This window comes from Molothrus ater, chromosome Z (genome assembly GCF_012460135.2).
Source record: "Molothrus ater isolate BHLD 08-10-18 breed brown headed cowbird chromosome Z, BPBGC_Mater_1.1, whole genome shotgun sequence".
Classification (NCBI taxonomy): Eukaryota; Metazoa; Chordata; class Aves; order Passeriformes; family Icteridae; genus Molothrus; species Molothrus ater.
This window is the reverse complement of record NC_050511.2, coordinates 21,281,085-21,301,070: the sequence shown is the minus strand read 5'-3', so window position 1 is coordinate 21,301,070 and position 19,986 is coordinate 21,281,085. Positions and strand designations below refer to the sequence as shown.

The following is a 19,986-nucleotide window of genomic DNA, read 5'->3' as shown; positions in this document are numbered from 1 at the left end:
CACTTAATGATATCTACATATATTCAATTCTCCACACTCCAGTCTCTGGTGAGAAAACTACATCTCTCTGAACTGTCTACTGACTGACATGATTTTAGCCATTTACAAATTTCAGCACTTGACATTAAGTCAAATTTTCACTTTCAAAATTATGGTAACATCAAAAGTGATATTTGATTGCTATAAAATGGAAATTACCAAGCAGCATATGTCCCAAAAAATGATTCAGAATTCACATCTTTAAGACTATTTTACCACTACAATGCTATTATCACACTGACATTTAAAAAATCCAAGATTATTTTGTCTGGATTTTTTTATCTACTAACAATACATGAACTCTGACATTCTTTCACTAAAAAAGTGGTTCAGAGATGCTTCAGACCTAGAAGTAGGCAATATACATACCATTATAGCATTACTGTTTGCAAAGGTCACAGTCATCAATGAAAAATAACTAAATAAGAACTGGCAATACATATACAATAATTTATAACACACATAGCAGGACTTACTTATTATCTTTTCCTTAGAACAACAAAACCTACTTACTTCCCTAAACTAATAACTATTACAAGATAGTACAAGCTAAGGGCAAAAGAGAGAAGCTACTAGGTAACACATCTGAAGAGTTTCAACATAATTTCAGGTTATTGCCTTAAACATAACTGGGCCAGTGAACACTTGCACGCAATGCAAAGCACGCTACAGACTATGAATTTAACTTTGCTCTAGGAGCATAAACGGCACTGAAGTATCCACAGCTCATATCAGAATCCAAGCTGTGCATAGGTTGCTGTCAGCCAGCTAACATACGGCTAGTTCAGATGTATCTATCTGAAACTCCCATAAAAAAATTAGCAGGTGATTACCTAATAGTCAAAACCCACATCTCACCCATTTCCCAAGTATTCTTCAGATACTTCTAGTTTCTAACCAAGTGCTTTTATAATCTCTTATCCCCAATTTCAACATATGAAAACTAAGAATCCTTTACATACCATACTACTATTGGAGTTTGTAAACAAAATTCTATGCCTCATACCTCTGTAAATCCATTACTTTGATGAAATCATCCAAACCACAAGCCACCTCTATTTTGAGCTTGACATCCTGTTTGATCCACCAAATTCTCTTCTGCTGCCTTTTTTTCAGAATGCAATCCAGAACCCTCTTGGGAAATAGCTATGGGCACTAATGGATATTTATGCTTACGTGCTTTAAGTGATCTTAGCAAAATGGCAATATATAATTACTCACTCTTCTGAGCAATTCACGTTTTCAAGTAAGTGCCAATTCAGATTAAACTACATGTAAAACGATACAGCTACCATGAACCACACTTCTCAAGACCTCTACCCAAGTTAATTCCATTTACAAAGTGCAAAACCAGATGATCTGACACAGCAGCTCAGCACACAAGCTTGTTAAAATGAATGCAATGGACTTCCCATGGAAGATGAACACATTCAGTGGATGATGCACTCAGTCCTGTAGGAGCAGGCTGGAACTTTATTACTGTGCTGTGTTACCAGTTTGTAAGTGAGCTACCCTCCACAGAGATAAGCATTTTACAGACTAATAGTTCTCCAGGGGTAGCTTTTTAGGAACACCTGGTAAGATGGACAGATCATGGACAGATGAACTACCTCACAGATCTGCAGAGTATTTACAAAACAAAACCAGAAAATAAAAAGTATCTTGCAAAGTATTTGCAAGAAAATATTACTTGAGGAGGGGAAGAAATGTGTGTTTGGTGGCTGGTTGCTTTGATTGGTTTTTTTTCCTCAACAAAAAACCAACCAACAAAACCAGATGAACAAAAACCTTAAAAACTCCAAGATACTTTTTGTAAGGGAACCATAATTAATATATAAATAACAACGTGCTGCATATAGCCTCACACAGGTAGTAAGCTACTTAGTAATTTAAGGCTGCCACCCATAACTATTAACTTCCAAAGGCACGTTTCCATAACTATTAACTTCCAAAGGCATGTTTGTCAGCTAAGTGTACACAATCCTTTACATATTTTATAACTGATCATCATTTTATAACATCACAGAATTATGCTATTTCAGGATAAAAAAACTCAAGAAACCAAACTAATACCAGCTAAAACATGATACACTGAAAGAATTCCAGTTCTTCCCAACGGAGAAATTTAGCTTTTCAAAGAAAACGTAACTAATACACATATGTTTTCACTAATATCCACATTTAAAATGAAAGAAGCTCTATGAGTAAATCCAGATGGTCTAAAAATATTCCTTTAATAAGTATGTACCAGCAGAAACATCCCTCTAAAATACTTACTTTATTAGTGAAATGGTACCAAAGATAACAAGTATACAAACAATCTCTTTGCTCTATGCTACTTACACATCATAAATAAGACAGCTGTTGTTGCAAGACACAATCTTTCACAGTCTTCCTGTAAGCATACAATTTTTTATTCTTTTATCAGAATTAGCTGTTTACCAGCCAACAGCATGTGGCTTAAACATCACAAAATGGCTGTTCTATACTTTACATGGTAAAGCATTTTCTGTTGTCTTAAATGTACACAGTGGCAAGAACATTAAATCTTATAGAAAATGAGTGATTAAGCAGCTTCACAATCAAATTGGATTTCATTACCTTAGGAGTTGGGCAAAGTTTTCATTCCTGTAATATGCTTCCCTTCCACTGCAAAAACTAACTATGCGGAGGAAAAGTAAAACAAGTAGAAAGCAAATAGCCAATACACTTAGTTTTTTATTTTAACTGAAAGAAATAACACTTCCCATGAGGTAAGGCAATTAATAATTTGATTGCATTAAGTTGTAGTAAAAATAATCTATGCAACTTTAGCTATAATTATGTCTTAAAAGCATAACTTATCAGAAATCTCATAACCAATTAAATTACTTCAAAGAAAAAAAGCTATGTTTTGCCAAGACAAAACCACTTGTTTTGTGATTCCCTTCTTGCATGCTTTCTCCACAAAAAATGATAAAAGAATCTCTACTATGTAAGCCCTGTGTAAATTAGAACCTTCTTCCTCAAATTATTTATCCCCCATTTCTTTGCATGCCATTCCTTTTACATTGCCCAACAGGTATCAGAGAAAATAACAGAGAGGTAACAATTAAGGCCATCCAAATGTATATTATATGTCTTAAGAGCTTTCTTTGATGCAGGTGATCACAGCACACTTTGTATTCAGCTACTACTTTTGTACAGTGGTGGTCCCCAAATTACATCTTTTCTCTTATTTATAAATCTCTTCTAAGAATAAAAAATAAAAGTAAAATGGAGCTTCACTATTTTAACAAGTGAATCAAACAACCATTCTGGCAAGTCACTTGCATTTTTGTCTACAGTATGGTGGTGGCAAAGTAGCAAGAGAGATCATATAAGATTTAGCTAAAAATGTGTAACAGCACATATACATTTCTAGAAAATACCACATTTTAAGAAGGCACTAAAGCTTCTGCTTGTGCTCCCATACTTTTTCAACAAAAAGGAAAAATTTATTTTCTTAATGGCACCTGTACTATTTTCAGCTGAACAGACACACTGCAGTACATTGCAAAACAAAGCTGGAAGTTCTGGTATCATCATAAGAGATGTGCTCACTTCTCTACGGACCAAAAAAACCAACAAAACAAAACAACCCCAAAATAACCCTGTAAGCTAACCTAATATCTATAACATGGCAATATTCCTTCTAGGAACAGAAAAAGCACATGCATTGTTCAAATACTTTAAAGAAATATTAATTTCAGGGATATTAGTAAGAAATTATTTTAAATAATAAACCCTAAGAATTTCAAGCAGTGAGCAAATGAAAAACATACTAATCTGTGAGTATTTAACATAAGAACAGTAAAACCATGTTTATGCTTAAACCCCCTTTCCCTACAGTTGTCATTTACAAGGAAAGGAAGGGCGTATATTTATGCACCATTTTCAAGCACATCAAACAGCACACAAAGTTTTTGTGGATTTTTTAACCTACAGGGCAAAACAATACAAAAGTCATCAACAAGCAGTATTTTAAACAACCTTCAATGCATATCTTCAGCTTTTTTTGGGAAGTACAGGTTTACATCTTTCAGTTTCTAGTTATTTGTAACAGCTTATAGCAAAACTTAACATAAATCATTTTACAAGTACAGCCATCATGGAAATGCATGGATTTTCAGAGATGAATAGTTTTGATGGCATCTGCCTTTTCATAGTATTAACTACTGGTCTGTGCTCTCTTGCTTTACAGCAAGAAGACAACAAAGCTATCACATGAACTGGAGGAGCTACTAGTACTATCAACATGTTCAGGTTGATTGCTTTGACATTTTCTTCCTCATTCTGGGAAATAAAATGCTTTGGATTTCATTCCTTAGTTGAATTAGAAGTCCATTCTTTGCTTTAAACCTCTTCCATTTTAATTGAGAGATTTTCTTCGTTTGGTTGACAATTTCCATTCTGTTGTAGCTTGACTTCATCTGTCCTTTGTGTATCTCTATTGTCTACTTCCTTGTCAGTTTCTGAATTCTGATCTTCGTTATTGTTATCTTTGTCCTACCAAAGATAAAATTATTTGACAACAAAATAATATTCTTAGCATTATAGGCTATGACTTCAAACCAACTCTCATTAATTTTATTGTTTCAATTTTTACATGTGTATCTTGTGTCTGCAAATTTTAAAACAGAGTTGTGAGCTTCTTTGCCCCCCCCACCTTTTTTTAAAATACACTTTCTTTTCATATGGCTGAAGTTCGGCACTTGTAACAACCCATCACCCAAGAAATCATGCCACAGAAAGATCTGTCTTTATTAACTAAAATAAACTCTATATATAAAGTTATAGAACAAGCAGCACCACGGAAAGTATGAGAAGCAGCTCCAAAAATTAGGATTTCACTAGCATTTTTTCAATAGAATGGGACAACATTTTTTCTTTCTCATTTTTTGTCAGGTATCTGATGCATTTTTAGAGTTCTTGGGTAAGATACATCCTCAAGCATTTGAACAGTCACCTAAAACCAGCTGTTTTGTAAGAGCTGAGTAATTCTGAGCAGAACTAACTACTCTTTAAAGGTGTGCTGCTATTCAAATTATAAGAGTAAACAATTTGAAGATCTATTTCTTTTCTTAACTGCAGTACTTTCTATTTTGTAGGGGAAAATCCTATACCACTCTTTCACAACTCTTCAACTTTACTGCTATAGAATCCAACGTACAGACCAGGACAAATTCAATGAGAGTTTATTTTAGAAGTAATCTTTTCAGTTTCACAGTCAAGCCACCCCTGAATACTGCTTGTTAGTCAATAGTCTGCCTGCTCCTGAAAGTAGGAAGCCAAGCAAGTCCTAACATAGGGCACACAACACAAAAGAAAAACAAGGTGTTTCTGTAACCCAAGCAGATGAACTCCTACAGGTCAAATGAAGATCAGATATGTAGACTTAAACTGGCCTACTAACCCCAACCAGCTAATACTGAACTCAAGCAGCACTGATTTGGTAAGGAATAGAAGAAATAGAAGAAATGAGTAGAATGAGAAAAAGTAGAGAGAGCATTTCAGTAACAGCTTCACTACCACTTCATCCTGCTGATCACTTGGTCACACAAACTTACCTTCAAAGTAGTGGTGCTTTTGTCAGATTTCTCTTTTCCCTCTTTTTCTTTACTACTTTTTTTCTTGGAAGTGGAGCGTTCTCTTTCTCTTCTTTCATTATTTGTATCTCTTTCTCTTTTTTTTTCTTTCTTGTTTCTGTTTCAGAATTTTTTTATTAAAATTAGGATTTGATCCAACTACAACAAACTTCAAACCATTTGACTGCAAACTAATCACCCAGCATGGACTTGCAAAAAATCTCCTAAAATTTAACCAAAAATCCCTTGACATAGAATATGGCATTTTTCTGGCTGAAGAGAGCTAAACATTTCATATGATCACCACACACTGTATTTGCAAAGAAAAAAGCAATTTAATCTGTACCAGAGGAAGGAATTTTATTGATTTGAAGAAATCTGCAATGGTGATTGATTTGAAATTATGCCACTGAAAGAATAGCCCAAGAGCCCAAATTGGTTAAAATTTTGAGTTAGTTTTAAATTAAAACTGAATCATACTGACCAACTGAAATAATCTGAAATCATTAGCACAAAGGCAGTAAAACAGTGAAATTACTACAAATTCTTCCTTCGTTACTAATCATTAACTTCTGTGTTTACATCAAACTGACCTTCTTGGAGAAGGAGTTCGTGAAGACTTTCTTTTTGCTGTTTTTGATGTTTTAGGAGATTTGGAGGGACTTCTGCTCTTCCTTTTACGCCTTTCTCTATGGGACCAAGAAATTCAGTATCATCAAAACCCAAAAATAATAAATTTAAAGGAGATAAAAAGAGAAAGTTCTTACAATGGTCTAAACATATCCACTGAGTTTGTCAGTCTATATTACCAACAAAATATGAACTGTACAAACTAAAAAAAATATTTGTATGCTTCAGTTTAGTGGTAAAGGCAAGGCCAATGTAGGAAAAAAAAGATGTGCCCTTCCAAAAAATGTTTTTAAAATTCTTATATGCTTGATAACAATGAAAACACACTGAAGTCAGTAATATCAGTTAAGAGTTTCTCCAGTCAGGAAAATAACTCAATTAAATGAGGAGCCATATTAAGACAAAAGGTATAACTTGAGCAATACAAAACTCAAAACGTAACATTGCAACCTGAAGATCACTGCAACTTCAGTAAATGTATGAGCTAGAATTAGCTGATTTAGAAGAAAACAGTGCAAAGTCAAGCCCAAGCTGTTGTCAAAGTCAGAATAAATAAAATCTATTGTTTCTCTAGTGGTCCTTGCTTAGCAAACAGAATGTCATCATTCTGTAACACATGGAAGACAGCTTGAAGTGTTTTACAAAGCAACTGTTATACATAGCTAAATGGAGTTTCTGAAGTTGCCATTATGGAATCTGATCTTGAATACAACAAAACATGAAATAACTGGCCATTTATACTGAGAGACATGTTAAATTAAAGCAAAAACTGAGTCAGTACAACTTCATTTAACATAAACACAGAAGCCATCTGTCAAAATAAGACTACTTTTTTCCTGTCAACTCTTTGTAAAGCAGGAAAAGCAGACTGGAAGAACAACTGAAGGAAGAAAGTGAAGTTTAAAACTTCTAGATACAGCACAATTCTTTTTACACAAAACAGCTTTTGCAATTTGTGAATATTTAAATCTTCAATATTTAGAAAAGGCCAAGAAATCAACACTTATTAGATAAGTAACAAAAGGACACTTAAATTACAGTCAGTATCACAATATGGACTGATACTCTGACCTATCAGAGTACCAATCCATACAGTGATACTCCATATACCATCTACCATGACTGTCCTGATTTCGGCCAGGATAATTTTCTTTCTAGTAACTGGACCAGTGCTGTGTTTTGGATTCAGTCTGAGAATGATGTTGATAATACACTGATGTTTTAGTTTTACTTATTCTAAAATACAGGACATTTGTTTCCCATGCTCTGCCAGCAAGCAGGTATGCAAGACACTGCGAGGGAGCATGGCCAGGAGAGCTGACCCAATTGGCCAAAGGTCAGTGAGGGGTGAGTGATTCTGTAGTGCATCACTTACTTCTCTTGGACTTTTTATCCCTCTCTGTCCTTGCCATTACAATTATTACTGTTAGTATAATTATTTTATTTTGTTTCAATTACTAATGCGTTCTTTCCTCAACTCTGAAAACAGAGCCTGGCAGAGCATGACAAAATTGAATAAGGAAGGGACTGGTGAGGAAGCAAAAGAAGTCAAAAAAGAACCGTCATGGTTTAAGCCCAGATGACAACTAAATCCTGAGTGGCATTTGCTCATTCTCTGCCTTCTTTTGCCCCCTTTGCCCATCACCCTCCATAGCCCCACCCCACCAGGAGAGGAGAATAAGCAGGAAAAAAAGGAAAACTCCAGCACTGTACCAGCTGCTAGGAAGAAATTTAACTCTCTTTCAATCAAAACCAATACCTCCTGAAGCTGCACAAGACAAGATTTCCAAAGTATTTTGTTCAGCAAGCTTTTCATTTTTCTTTAATAAACTAAAAATATAAAATAGCCTCAAATTCATGTAGTAAATCTCAGTCACTAATCAGCTGTTCACTAGTTAACATGCATTTTGAATATCTCCACATTGATCATCACCTTTATTTAATTGAGGATACTGGAAATTGATTATTCTCTCTCAGTGCTGTTACTTCAGCTATACTGAATACATTCTCACTTAATTTTGCTTTCCAGCATATGTACCTGCAAATTAAGTGCTTCAGCAATTGTGTTAAAACTAGAAACTGCTTATCCAATTAATTTTATTTTCATTTTTATTTTCTGCTTTTCTTATTTCTAGTTGAAGAATCATAACTTTGTCTCACTGCATCTGTTCCCATCCTTATTACATTTGTACATAAAAAGATTTTGTGCACCCATTTCATTAAATGCCTTACACAATACAAAGAGCAAAATTTAAGAAAAACAAGTTCTGAATACTTTTATAGTGATCCTGTGTCTCTTAACTATACATGGAAATAAAATTCTGCATGTCATCTGGTGCTACTGACTCTGCTAGCCTATGAGATACTCCTTTTCCAATTGATTTCACTTCCCTGATCACTTTTCCCCTGATTTCACTTCACAATCTGTTTCTTTTTTCAGCCAGGAATCACAAATAACCATCTTATTTCCAGTACCTGTGAGCAAAGCAAGGTCAGCTGCCATCTAGTTCTTAGAAGGTCCTGTATGTCCTATTCCACCTTCACCTCTTCTCCAAAAAGTTTACTATTGGCCCAATATTTTACGTTTACACTTACATTTTACGTGATCAGCAGTCAGCTGCTGTACTGAAATTCAGGCAACTGAAATACCTATCTTTTGAATGATCTTCACTGGAAAGGTCTGTAACCATTTCAACTATGCAATGTCCATCACCAAAGAAAGACCCCTAATGTAACCCATCCTACTCAGAATTGCTTGTCAGAGAACAATGACATTACTGAGGTTGGAAGAACCCTCTGAAGATCACTTAGTCCAAATTATCCCTCTCGCACCTTACAAGCGGGTCAATCAGAGTACATTATTCAGGGCCATACCCAGTCAGATTTTTGGTTGGAATAGACAATCCCTTGAGGTAACTGGTTCCAGTCTGCCAAGCAAAACCATAATTTCAACACTAGGAAAAAACCCCCTTTATTTCCCATAGCTCAATATGTGCCTGTCACCTCTTAATTGTCACAGGCCTCTGCTGGCTCTGTCTTCTTCATGCTCTTATCAGATATTCATACATATTGGTAAGATGCTCCTCAGCTTTCTCTTTTCCAGGCTAAATAATCCTAGATTCCTCAGTATTCCTTTGTATGAAGGAAGCTCCAAGTCCTTTATCAGCTTCATGGCCCTTCACTGGACTCACTCCAGTACATCGGAATGTGTCTTGTAATGGGAAGCCCAGAACAGGATTCTAAATGTGTCCTTACCATTACCAGAGGAGAGAGGGAAAGAATTACCTCTCTTGACCTACTCACAACATTGCTGGTTTCCTTGACTGCAAGGACCTGGCAGCCAGCAAGTCCCCATGCTATATTGGTGCAATGGCATTATTCCTGCCTGGGTGTAGGACTTGTCCTTTCTCTTTGTTCAAGTCCATGAGATGACTATTAGTCCATTTCTCCCATCTGCTGAAGTTTCTCTAATGACAGATCAGCCTCCCCCACACAGCTGGTTCTTTATTGCTTGCAAAGCTACAGAGGATGCACTCTGTCCCACTGTCTAAGCTCCTGATAACAACATTCACCAGTACTGGCCTCTGCACTGACGTTCCAAGGATAGCTATATATGCAAAAAAATTGTAAATCCATAATAAAAAGTGTCCAGCTTCAAAATAACACTACCCTTGTTTAACAATATCTGTATTATATCAAAGAATAGTTTTGTACTTTGACTGCACTAGAAGAAATGCATTAATTTTCACAAGAATTCCATGCTCAAGTACATGACATTAGAGCGTTCCCACAGCGCTTTCTTAACTAGTAAGATTCCTAAGGGGGAGCAAAATTATTGCAAACTAGAACATGAGTTTTTGGTAACACCCATCTAACTACACCTACTATTTGGGAGTGGAGCCTGGTTTTCCACCAAGGCTCCTATATAAGATACATATTGTGAAACCCTTACATATTTTTATGCATTTATCCAATTCAAAAACTCTGAGGCCCATGGACTGAAAAAAACAGTTTCAAAGCTGACAGAAGTATCTCTATGCGGGTTTTCCACTCATTTAAATAGGAAGCTGCATATGCTTAATGGAGAAACAATATTTTGCCATAAACCTCATGACACAGACACAATGTTCAGAAACCATTACACCTTTTTTTTGCCTTCTATGAACGCTGAACTAATGAGTTTCGGGGACTAGAGGAGTTCTGCTTTTGTCTAGTGAAACTATTACAATAGGTAGAACTTGTCCAATTTGTTCAGCGTTTCATTATCTCAGGGTTACAGATATAGTTTGCTGTTTAAATCTGGTACAATACTACTGAACTCCCTAATTCCTGATGTAATAGTGAGGACTTTATCCACCAATGCATCTTAACTTAACAACTTAACCAATGCATCTAGTTGCTTTTAGAATATGCCTGAGCTTGCTTACAGATTGTTTATAATCTCACAGCGTCCTTCTGCTGAAACAAATTTATCCAGACTTCCCGCTAGTTAAGCTCCCCTCAGAGCCAAAACAAATAGCCACATCAACTTTGCTTTCCTGCTTATTGTCAGCAGTATAAAGGAATGTTACTTTTAACTTACACCTGGCCATCAGATAAACAATGTATCTGTCTCTTCCTACGCTAGCCAGTCAACCTACACGCTTGCTTCCTGCAGTTCAGCCATCCAGCCAAAGAGAGGCGGTATTAGAAAACAACTGTTTCCAAGATCTACAGACCAAAATGCTGCAGTATGTAAGTAATGAAAGAACTATGTAACAGTGACTCAAACTTTCATCAGGGCAAAGATAATGCATGTGATGCTGGTCAGAACTTTTGGCTGTCCGTAACATACATATACATACAAAAATAATCTCATTACTGTCCGCAAAGTTTATACAATATGGTTATGCAAAAGTCAAGCACCAGCAGCCCAACAAGAAACTCTGTTATATCAGGCATCATATAGAGCTTTTTATAACAGATGTTACTTGAAAGGAAAATCTACATAACAGAAATAATACAAATTCATTTAGTAAGAGCTATGGTGACATCAATACATAAAAGTTAGGATGGTGTCTCACTGATCTGACAAGTCAAAAAAACAAAACAAAACAAAACAAGCATGAAAAATTCTAAACAAACCTGCTGGAGCTACGAGATCTTCTTGAAGAGCTATAGCTTCTTGGGGGTGTTCTGGATCTCTTATCTTTCTTCTTTTTATCATCTCTCTCTTTTTCTCGCTCCTTCTCCTTATCCCCATCTTTTTCCTTTTCTTTGTCTCTGTCCTTTTCTTTATCCCCTCCTTTGTCCTTATCTCCCTCCTTGTCCTTTATCTTCTCTCTGTCCTTCTCTCCTTCTTTCTCAGTATCTTCTTTTTCTTTGTTATGATCTACCTCTTCCTTGTCTTTTTCCTTATCTTTATCTTTTTCCTTTTCCTTGTCCCTATCTTTATCCTTGTCCCTGTCTTTGTCTCGGGCTCGCTCTCTATCTTTGCTACGCTCTTTATCTCTCTCCTTGTCCTTCTCCCTATTTCTCTCTTTATCTCGTTCCCTTTCCCTATCTTTGTCTCGATCCCTATCCTTCTCCTTGTCACGGTCTCTGTCTTTCTCTTTTTCTTTGGCCTTTTCTTTTTCTTTGATCTTTTCTTTGTCTCTTTTCTTGTCCCTGTGAAAAGCCAAACACAAACCCATTAATTCATCTTTGAACTTTCCAATTAAAATTATAACTAACTTTTAAATATACATCAAGATAAAGTGCACATCTCTGTTGAAAAATAGTAATTCTTCAATATTTTAATTTTTCACCCCTGTTTACAGTAAGAGAAAGCTATATATAGCTAGGAAATAAACAGCTATATACAGCTAGGAAAAATTTGGAAATCAAACTGGAGGAGGGGAAGCCAAAACCAAAGCAAATCACTATCTTTCAAGTGATGCTACTATGTTTGGAGAGAACGTGTCTGTTCATCTCAGTTACGTAATTATACATACATATATTTTCTCTATTTTGTCAGGAGTGAGACAGACTCTACAATCTGTAAATCCACTCTTTACTAAAAACGTATCCACATAAAATGGCCTTCAGATTAATCATTGCCAAATGAATAATGACAGCTGACTGACAGAAGTCTTCATATTCTATAGTTTTCTCTCACACAGATATCCTTTAACTGCTTGGCAGTCCAACACCACTTAATACATAGAAATAAAAAGAAAATATGAACAAAATGTCACCAGGTTCCCTTACAAGGCAAATGTAAGATCAAAACTTAATCAAGACAATTCAACCATCTGTAATGTCACTAGGAATTTGAGAATTACTAAAAAATGCTAATACAGTAAAAACAGAAGAAAGAAAAATAGCTTTTTTGGGACAGGAAGTATGATAGATGTTCATAAAAAGAATAGGGAGGAAAATTCCATCTGATGTTCAAGTTATCAAGTCAAACAAAAACTAATTAGCTAACAACTTGGGTTGGAAAATTACATTTTAGTATAGGACTATTTGAAAATGCAAGACTCCATCTTTTCCCTCTAGTACAGAGACACATAATGAAAGAACAATTGTTCAGAGAGAGAAACAGGAGAAAGAGGTAGAGGAAAAATTGATTAGCACACCTTATTGTGTCAAGAAGAACCAGACTGACAGAAGTTACCTGATACTGGTATCTATTCTATATTTTTACAGATTCTAAAAGAGACTCCTTCACACATGAAAGATCCTAAGCACTCAAGCTTTCCTCCAACTGAAGTGATGTTTGGCTGTACCTCCTTCTCAACTGCGAATTAACAGCAGGTTGTTGTATGCTCTACAGACTGACAACTTTGATTCCCATCAGGTTCTGTCAAGTACTTCATTAGGAGTCTCAGAGATGGAATGTAACATTATAAAGATGAAACAGCACAGAGTCCCCATACCTGCATTACAGCCTCCCCAAGAAATGTCTTCTACTTAATTTATAAGAGATTTCACTGGACTTCACCCTTCCAGTGAGCAAACTCAAGAAGCTCCAGAAAGCAGAAACAGATAATAAAAAGGATCCACAATAAAACTCAGTCAGCTATGCAATCTAGTTTTGTTTCCACATAGGTCCACAGATTTGCAGCTCTCTTTCCCACAAAACTTACCTCCTAGAACAAGAGGCAGCTGCACAACCTAAGTACAAATCTCCCTTTAAATAAATCAGGAGAATTACAGAAATTAAACCAAGAACACACCAAGACTTCTATTCATGAAGCTATTTACACAGGCACTTTTGGTTTGAGCTTAATTCACTACTTCATCCCTAAAAACGTCACAGTCTAATAACTAGATGATCAGACATAAAAGCTAATAAACTAGATAAAATACACACATACTACATCCTGAAACATATATATGTCATACAACCAACACATGTACTTGTTCCTGCTGTGATACGAGAAAAGTCAAAGATGAAAATAAAAGGTTATGCAGAAGAACTATATACACGTTCTCACAATACAGGATCAAGGTCAGACTGAATTCAACCTTCTCAACAGATACATATCAAACAAGCACTATAAATTTTTTAGTGGGTTCACAAGCTACACAGGATATTCCTTAACTATTGGCTGTAGTCTGACAAAATTACTCTTTTCAGTCAGCTTCGGTGTTAGTACAAATGTAGATGAGACTATCGAAGTTCAGGTGCCTCAGTGTGATCATTTAACCCCTGGAGGCACGCTACAGGCTACAAGAAAGATAGTTAACTATCATAGCCAAGACCACTATACTCAGTATTAAAATTACTTTCTGTCTTTTTGTCCCACAGATGAGACTCCACCCTTTATAGTAACCTAAAAGGTTTGTTAGTTGTTTTTTTTGTCAAAAACTGTATTCTGAGCTGACAATACCATGTTGTGGAACAGAACTCACCGAGAACGAGAGCGACTTCTTGATTTCCGTCTTTCCGTAGATCTAGACCGTTTTTTCAGAGGACTTCGGGATCTGCGTCTGTCCTTGTGTCTTGAGAGAGATCTGTTGCCAGATCTACTTCTAAATGAAGAATACCAGAAGAAAAATATTTTAATATAGAAACTTAAACAAATTAAGTCAACTAATAACACGATAGTATACATTTGTTGTGTCACCACAAAGTATTACCTGATACCTTCAAGAATGACACCTTAATAACATGCTGTCTGCAAATGTTTTTGCAAACATTGATACTTTATGCTTCACCATATATAACATGCTGCACTTTGAAACCATTTAAGTTATACAAGTGTTTCGTAATAATCTCCATGAATCCGGAAAATAGAAGTTACTATAATTTACAACAGTTGTCTTTACGAAATGACACTGCATAAAATCTGATCGGCAATTTCTAGCAGATTGTAATAATAAGTTACATTTAATTTCCTTTCCAGGCCCAGGCACTTATTGAAGTCTTAGTCATCAAAGAAAGAGGACTTTGGCTGCAACAATCTCTTTTTGCTCTGTTTTCCATCCTTGTAATTTAAATTCATAAAGTCAAGTTACCTTTCCAGATAAAAGGATCTGTTAGCATGGATTTCAGTTGTAATTAAAGTGTAGATACTCTGATTTAAAAAAAAAAAAGTCTTATGCAGATTTGATGAACAGCACTTGAAACTTTTTTTTCCAAAATACTCTCTAATTTCTGGAAGACCCTTTTCCCCAGGGAAACAAAAATAAAAAGCTGAATTTGCACATTAAGTTTCAGAAAAGCACATCGTTGAGTACTTCGCTTCACAAGGTACCACAAAGTTTAACTTACCATAGACAGAAGGATCACATATATAACTGAATAAAACCTGAAGAACTGTGAGGTACAAAAAGTAATAACCACACCTACCTTCCACAGCTCAAGACACAGAGTTGAATGATGCCTCAGGATTTTAGCTGTTATATTTTTCATACATTTGTAATCCTGCAATTCCTTAGTGTATAACTCCATATAGAGTGTTAGCTACTGTTCTCCCATTTTGATCAGACAAACAATTCCCTCTCCAGGCCTGGGAATCAAGGACACCTTACTTTCTCAGGCCCCGAGAAATGTAAACAAAAGTGAGTTAGGGGGAAAGCAAACTTGGGGTAAATTACTTCATTACTTGAAGCTGCAATTGAAAGATTAATCCCCAATATGCAAATAAACCAAACTTAGAAAAGTGTGAAAACCCATGACCAGCTTTGGGTCCACTTTGGGTGTAGCCCCTGGGGGGGGGGGGGGGGGGGGGGGGGGCTTTGTCTACCCTAAGTGTATATGGAGGCTCTTTAATAAATGTAACTGCTTTTTATTCCCTTATGTTTGTTGGACCTGTTTTTAGGTACTTCCAAATGGCATCAGTAAAATATACCAAGAGGGAAAGCCATTTTTTAGCTACAGCTTTGTTCTCCTTATCAGCAGAGAAATACAAATCAACTCCAAGTGCAATTTATTGCAACTGAATCAAAGCACAACCTTCAATAAATTTTATGTCACAGAGATGAAAATTATATATAAAACAGTAAAACAGGGAAGCAGTAAGGATAGATTATTTTTATGGATGAAGCTGCTTCAACAGGTCAGACTGGCTTTTTTTCAGCATGTTCTCAAAAGTGGCAGTGGCAATATTACACAATTTAACAAAACATAGTAAAATATAATAATTATCATTTGTTCAAGGAACAGGTTTTCCACATTAAAGAAAGAAAAGTTTATCTTCTAAAATTTCACTTGGTTTGTGCCAATATAAGATAATACTGAAATTACTGCATTGTTGAACAAAAACCAGTTTGTTTTTCAGTTATTCAGCCTTCAGTTAGGGACAGAGCAGAGAAGCAAGCAATAAGGAAGTGACCAAAGGGTCCTTCTTGCATTAAAAAGGCACCTGACATTTTGAAGTCACTAGAGAACACCTGCTGTGGTTCCCTGCTGTTGCAACATTGAAGCCTGCACTTGTATAACATTTATTTGATAGTATAATTTATGATAATTCCCTCTCACCAGATTTTCTGTATTTAAAAGTATCCTACTAGTCTTGTTTGAAGACATGAATGAAAGGATGCCTCAGAGCTGTTGCTGCAATATGGAAAACATCCACTTTTAAAAGTGTAAGCCATCAACTAACAATCCAAATTTTGGTGTTTTTTTTTTATCCTCAACACAGCCAAGTATCTTTAAATTTATTTACCTAGGTTCTCAGAATATACTCCTGACATTGAAAGAATCTGGACCATTTTGGGAAGCCTTTATAACTCTCACAGAACAAGCCTGTTTCATTCACAGAAAAAAATCTTAATCTTCAAGAATGATCTAATAATTTTCTGTTTCAAAACTGAATAAATTTAGCAAAGCAAACAAAATCTGAAAAATGAGAAACTGCCCCTGAAGCCTTTTCCATATGCTTTTTAAAAACACTTACAGGACAAAATTAACTCAATGCTTAGAAGTTGAGGACAATACCAAAACCAGCCAAAAAAACAGCCAACCCATCTGCTCAGGTGTTACCAGTAAGTTATATGCTTCATACACAAAACGCAGGTCTCTCTTTATAATACAGGTCACAAAATGTTATTTGGCTACACAGCCTAACATACAAAAACATAAAATGTACAAAACCCCACAGAACTTACTATTTTACATGACACAGGAAGTGCCTTCTAGAATGTTAAAACTGAAAAGTAATCCTATAAACATTCAGGGTTTAGAGGAAATGAGTATCTATTAAGAGAAAGTTTCTGGTTATGCTGATCTTCTGGGTGCAAGTTAGTAATCTCTACAGCAATACTTGTCTATAACTGAAAGATATCAGTAACCAGCACCTTGCAAAAAATCCCAATATGATCTTAGTCTGAAACAAAAAGCATACCTACCTGTGTTTTGAGTGTGATCTTTTCCTCCTAGATCGGGATTTTGAGCTAGACCTGGATTCTGAACGAGAATGGGAACGAGATCGACCGCCTTTTCTTTCACTGCTCTTTCCAGACTCTGAGAGGAAAAAACCACTTTGCAGTGTAAGCTCAGAACATTTAAAGATCCCAGTTAACAATCTGGCACAAGTGGAATGTACCACATATATTGCAAGGGGCCTACTCTCTGCACATCTTCCTTCTTTGCAAATATCCTTCAGAAACATCCAAGAAAGTCATTGCATATACTCGTTGAGTGCAGCCATCCTGCAGCAGTACACATAAACCAGATAATTATAAACAGCTAGCTCTACTATGAATGGGATTTACGTTGCTGCCACAATGCACAAGATCATAACACGTCCTCCTTTTGCTCTATTTATTTAATATAATTACCTTCTTATTTTTTTTAATAACTTGAGAAGAATAGAGTAAATTTAGAGGGCATAATTTTGAAAACAAGCATAGAATATAAGTATTACTGTCTGTATTTTTAGATATTTCAAACACTGTACAAATACTGATGTTTTATTCCTCATTGTTTCGTAGGAGGAAAGAAAGAACAGAATAGGCTGAAAAGTCTGACCAAAGGCTAGAAAGTCAATAGAAACCTAAACAGTGAGCTCACCACAGTAAAGGGTCTAATTGCTATTCTGTTGCTTTACAGTGATAAAGTGCTGGAGTTCTTTTATTTTTAAACAAAAAACACAACAGAAAATAAATCCCCCCAAATAACCCTCAAGACTCCATGCTATCTAACCAACACAAGACAATATCTGGGTTTGTTAATAAGAAGAATGGCAAAAAGTTGCTGATGAAAAGAAGCAGAAAATTTACAAAGTTGACATTTTTTTTATGCTGTGGTTTTGCAATCAGTTTAAGCCAACATAAATCACCACTGTTATGTCTGACCTCTCAACACAACACCGCCTTCCTCCCTGAGTTGGCATCTCAGTGTTAACAGGGAAACAATCTCGATGAAAAGAAATCCTTTACAATATGTTAATATTTATCCCAGATTTATTCTCTGATCCCATTTGCTTTAAGGATGCATACAGCCTTTAGGAATCATGAAAAAGAAACCAAATTCACTTGCTGCTTATAGATCAGGAAAGCATAATATTACTGCTTTCAGAACCATGCTAGCTCATGCTCATCATAAAACTATGGCCCTAATGAGTGCTAAAAGACAACAAAAAATAGAAAGCATATTCTTTTAAACATTTTTAAGTGCTCTTAACTTAAAAAGTGCCATTGTTAAGTATGAATTTCGTATTAAATTTGCATGTTTGAAAACATTCAGTGAACATGCATCTGAAAACAAGATATGATGAAATAAAAAGCTTCCTGCCACTGCTTAGATGCATGAACAGAATTTTGATTATTTTGGTTTTTTTCCCCAACATGTACTGACTGAATACCTCTTGATACTCTTCTCATGTCTGAAAATGCTCTTGAAAGGTGTACCAAGGTAAACACAGAATGCGCCTGTTCAGTAATTATTAATTAACACAATATACCTACCTGGCTCAATAGCAGCAGATATAAAAGACTGAGCTTCCCTTACTCTCTTCATCACTTCTTCTAGCTCCTTGGCAGCAGCTTGTGGTGTCATTTCAGGAGGCTTCACTATTGCATTATTGGAGTGATTTATCCTAAATTAAAGAAAAATAACAACCTTTCATTCTTAAATGCTGAACAGGGCAAATGAAAAGCAAGTAAGGAAACAACTCTGTATAAAATTAAAAACTTAAGTTTAGCACCCATCTGTTCCAAGTATCCAAAGTATCTTTTATTACTTTGAAATCTTACCACTTTTAAAGAAAGGCAGGACAGTATTCTTATGTTACAATGTTTTTAGAAGTCCAGGAAGCTACTCCTCTATTTCAGATCAAATCTTCACATTAACACCTACTAACTACATACACATCATACTGACTACTTAATCAGTACTATGGACTTTAAAGATTTTTTTCACTATTGTAGCTTACACTACCTCAAGATTAATATAATTGTATTTTACTCAAATCTATACATATTCTATTGAGAGAAATTTATGCCAAACCGTGAAACTGGAATTGATAAAAATGTTTTGGTTTGTTAACAACAGGTTCACATACTGAAAAAAATTAGTCGCAGCATTTTGCTACACATAATTCATAAATGTGTGTATAATGATAAAAAGAAATGTCTCATTCAACAGTAATTTGGATAATTAATTTCTTACTTCAGTGGCCGGTCTCCAAACATAACTCCATTAAAGGCAAGAGCTCGAGGTACAGAATTTTGGTCTGCAAATTCCACAAAAGCAAATCGTGTTGGTTGTGTCTCATCACCTGCCATTCGCACAAATTTGACTTCTCCAACTTGCTTGAAGAATTCAAGCAGCTGATCTGCTGTTGTAGTCTAGGAAAGAGTTGAAGAGCTAAGCTGAAGTAAACTATACAATGAAAATTATCTAATATATTGGGTAGTCTAAGAGCCACAGATTTTTGGAATGATATCTCAGCATCATTACAAAGGTGACATGAATTTGGGAATGTTATGTTTTAAGTCTTAAAGATGCATATATTTTCTTCCATTAATCTAAAGATTAATATTCTACAATTTTAAATAGTACAAGCCCTTAGTCCTTCACCTAGGTGAAAAAAAAAACAAAAGAAATTTACATGGGATTTTCCACTTTTTAGGTAACTAATCTGAAGTAATCCTTATACCTGTTTCCAAGGTAGTAATTATGACTTTTGATCAACTAAAGCAAAAAAAATCCAAACAATATTAAAGGATTTAGATTTGACTTTCTTCTAGCTACCAGTCTGTTTTATTACCTCACAATCAACAGTACTTTTACACTCAG

The 19,986-nt window shown here is 35.5% G+C and overlaps 1 protein-coding gene across 2 annotated transcripts in view; it reads right to left on the bottom strand.

Moving 5' to 3' along the window:
- Nucleotides 1-2,298: 2,298 nt before the first annotated feature.
- The window catches only part of SREK1 (splicing regulatory glutamic acid and lysine rich protein 1), a 33,086-nt gene continuing 15,398 nt past the window's right edge, over nucleotides 2,299-19,986 (bottom strand). For both annotated transcript variants that reach the window (XM_036403637.2, XM_054517991.1), the window contains 8 exons: nucleotides 19,357-19,535; nucleotides 18,654-18,784; nucleotides 17,094-17,208; nucleotides 14,154-14,273; nucleotides 11,400-11,921; nucleotides 6,239-6,334; nucleotides 5,628-5,763; nucleotides 2,299-4,566 (listed from right to left, as the gene is read on the bottom strand). In XM_036403637.2, coding sequence (XP_036259530.1) covers nucleotides 4,414-4,566; nucleotides 5,628-5,763; nucleotides 6,239-6,334; nucleotides 11,400-11,921; nucleotides 14,154-14,273; nucleotides 17,094-17,208; nucleotides 18,654-18,784; nucleotides 19,357-19,535 — 1,452 coding nt within the window. In that variant the 3' untranslated portion in view covers nucleotides 2,299-4,413. The remainder of the gene's footprint in view (nucleotides 4,567-5,627; nucleotides 5,764-6,238; nucleotides 6,335-11,399; nucleotides 11,922-14,153; nucleotides 14,274-17,093; nucleotides 17,209-18,653; nucleotides 18,785-19,356; nucleotides 19,536-19,986) is intronic.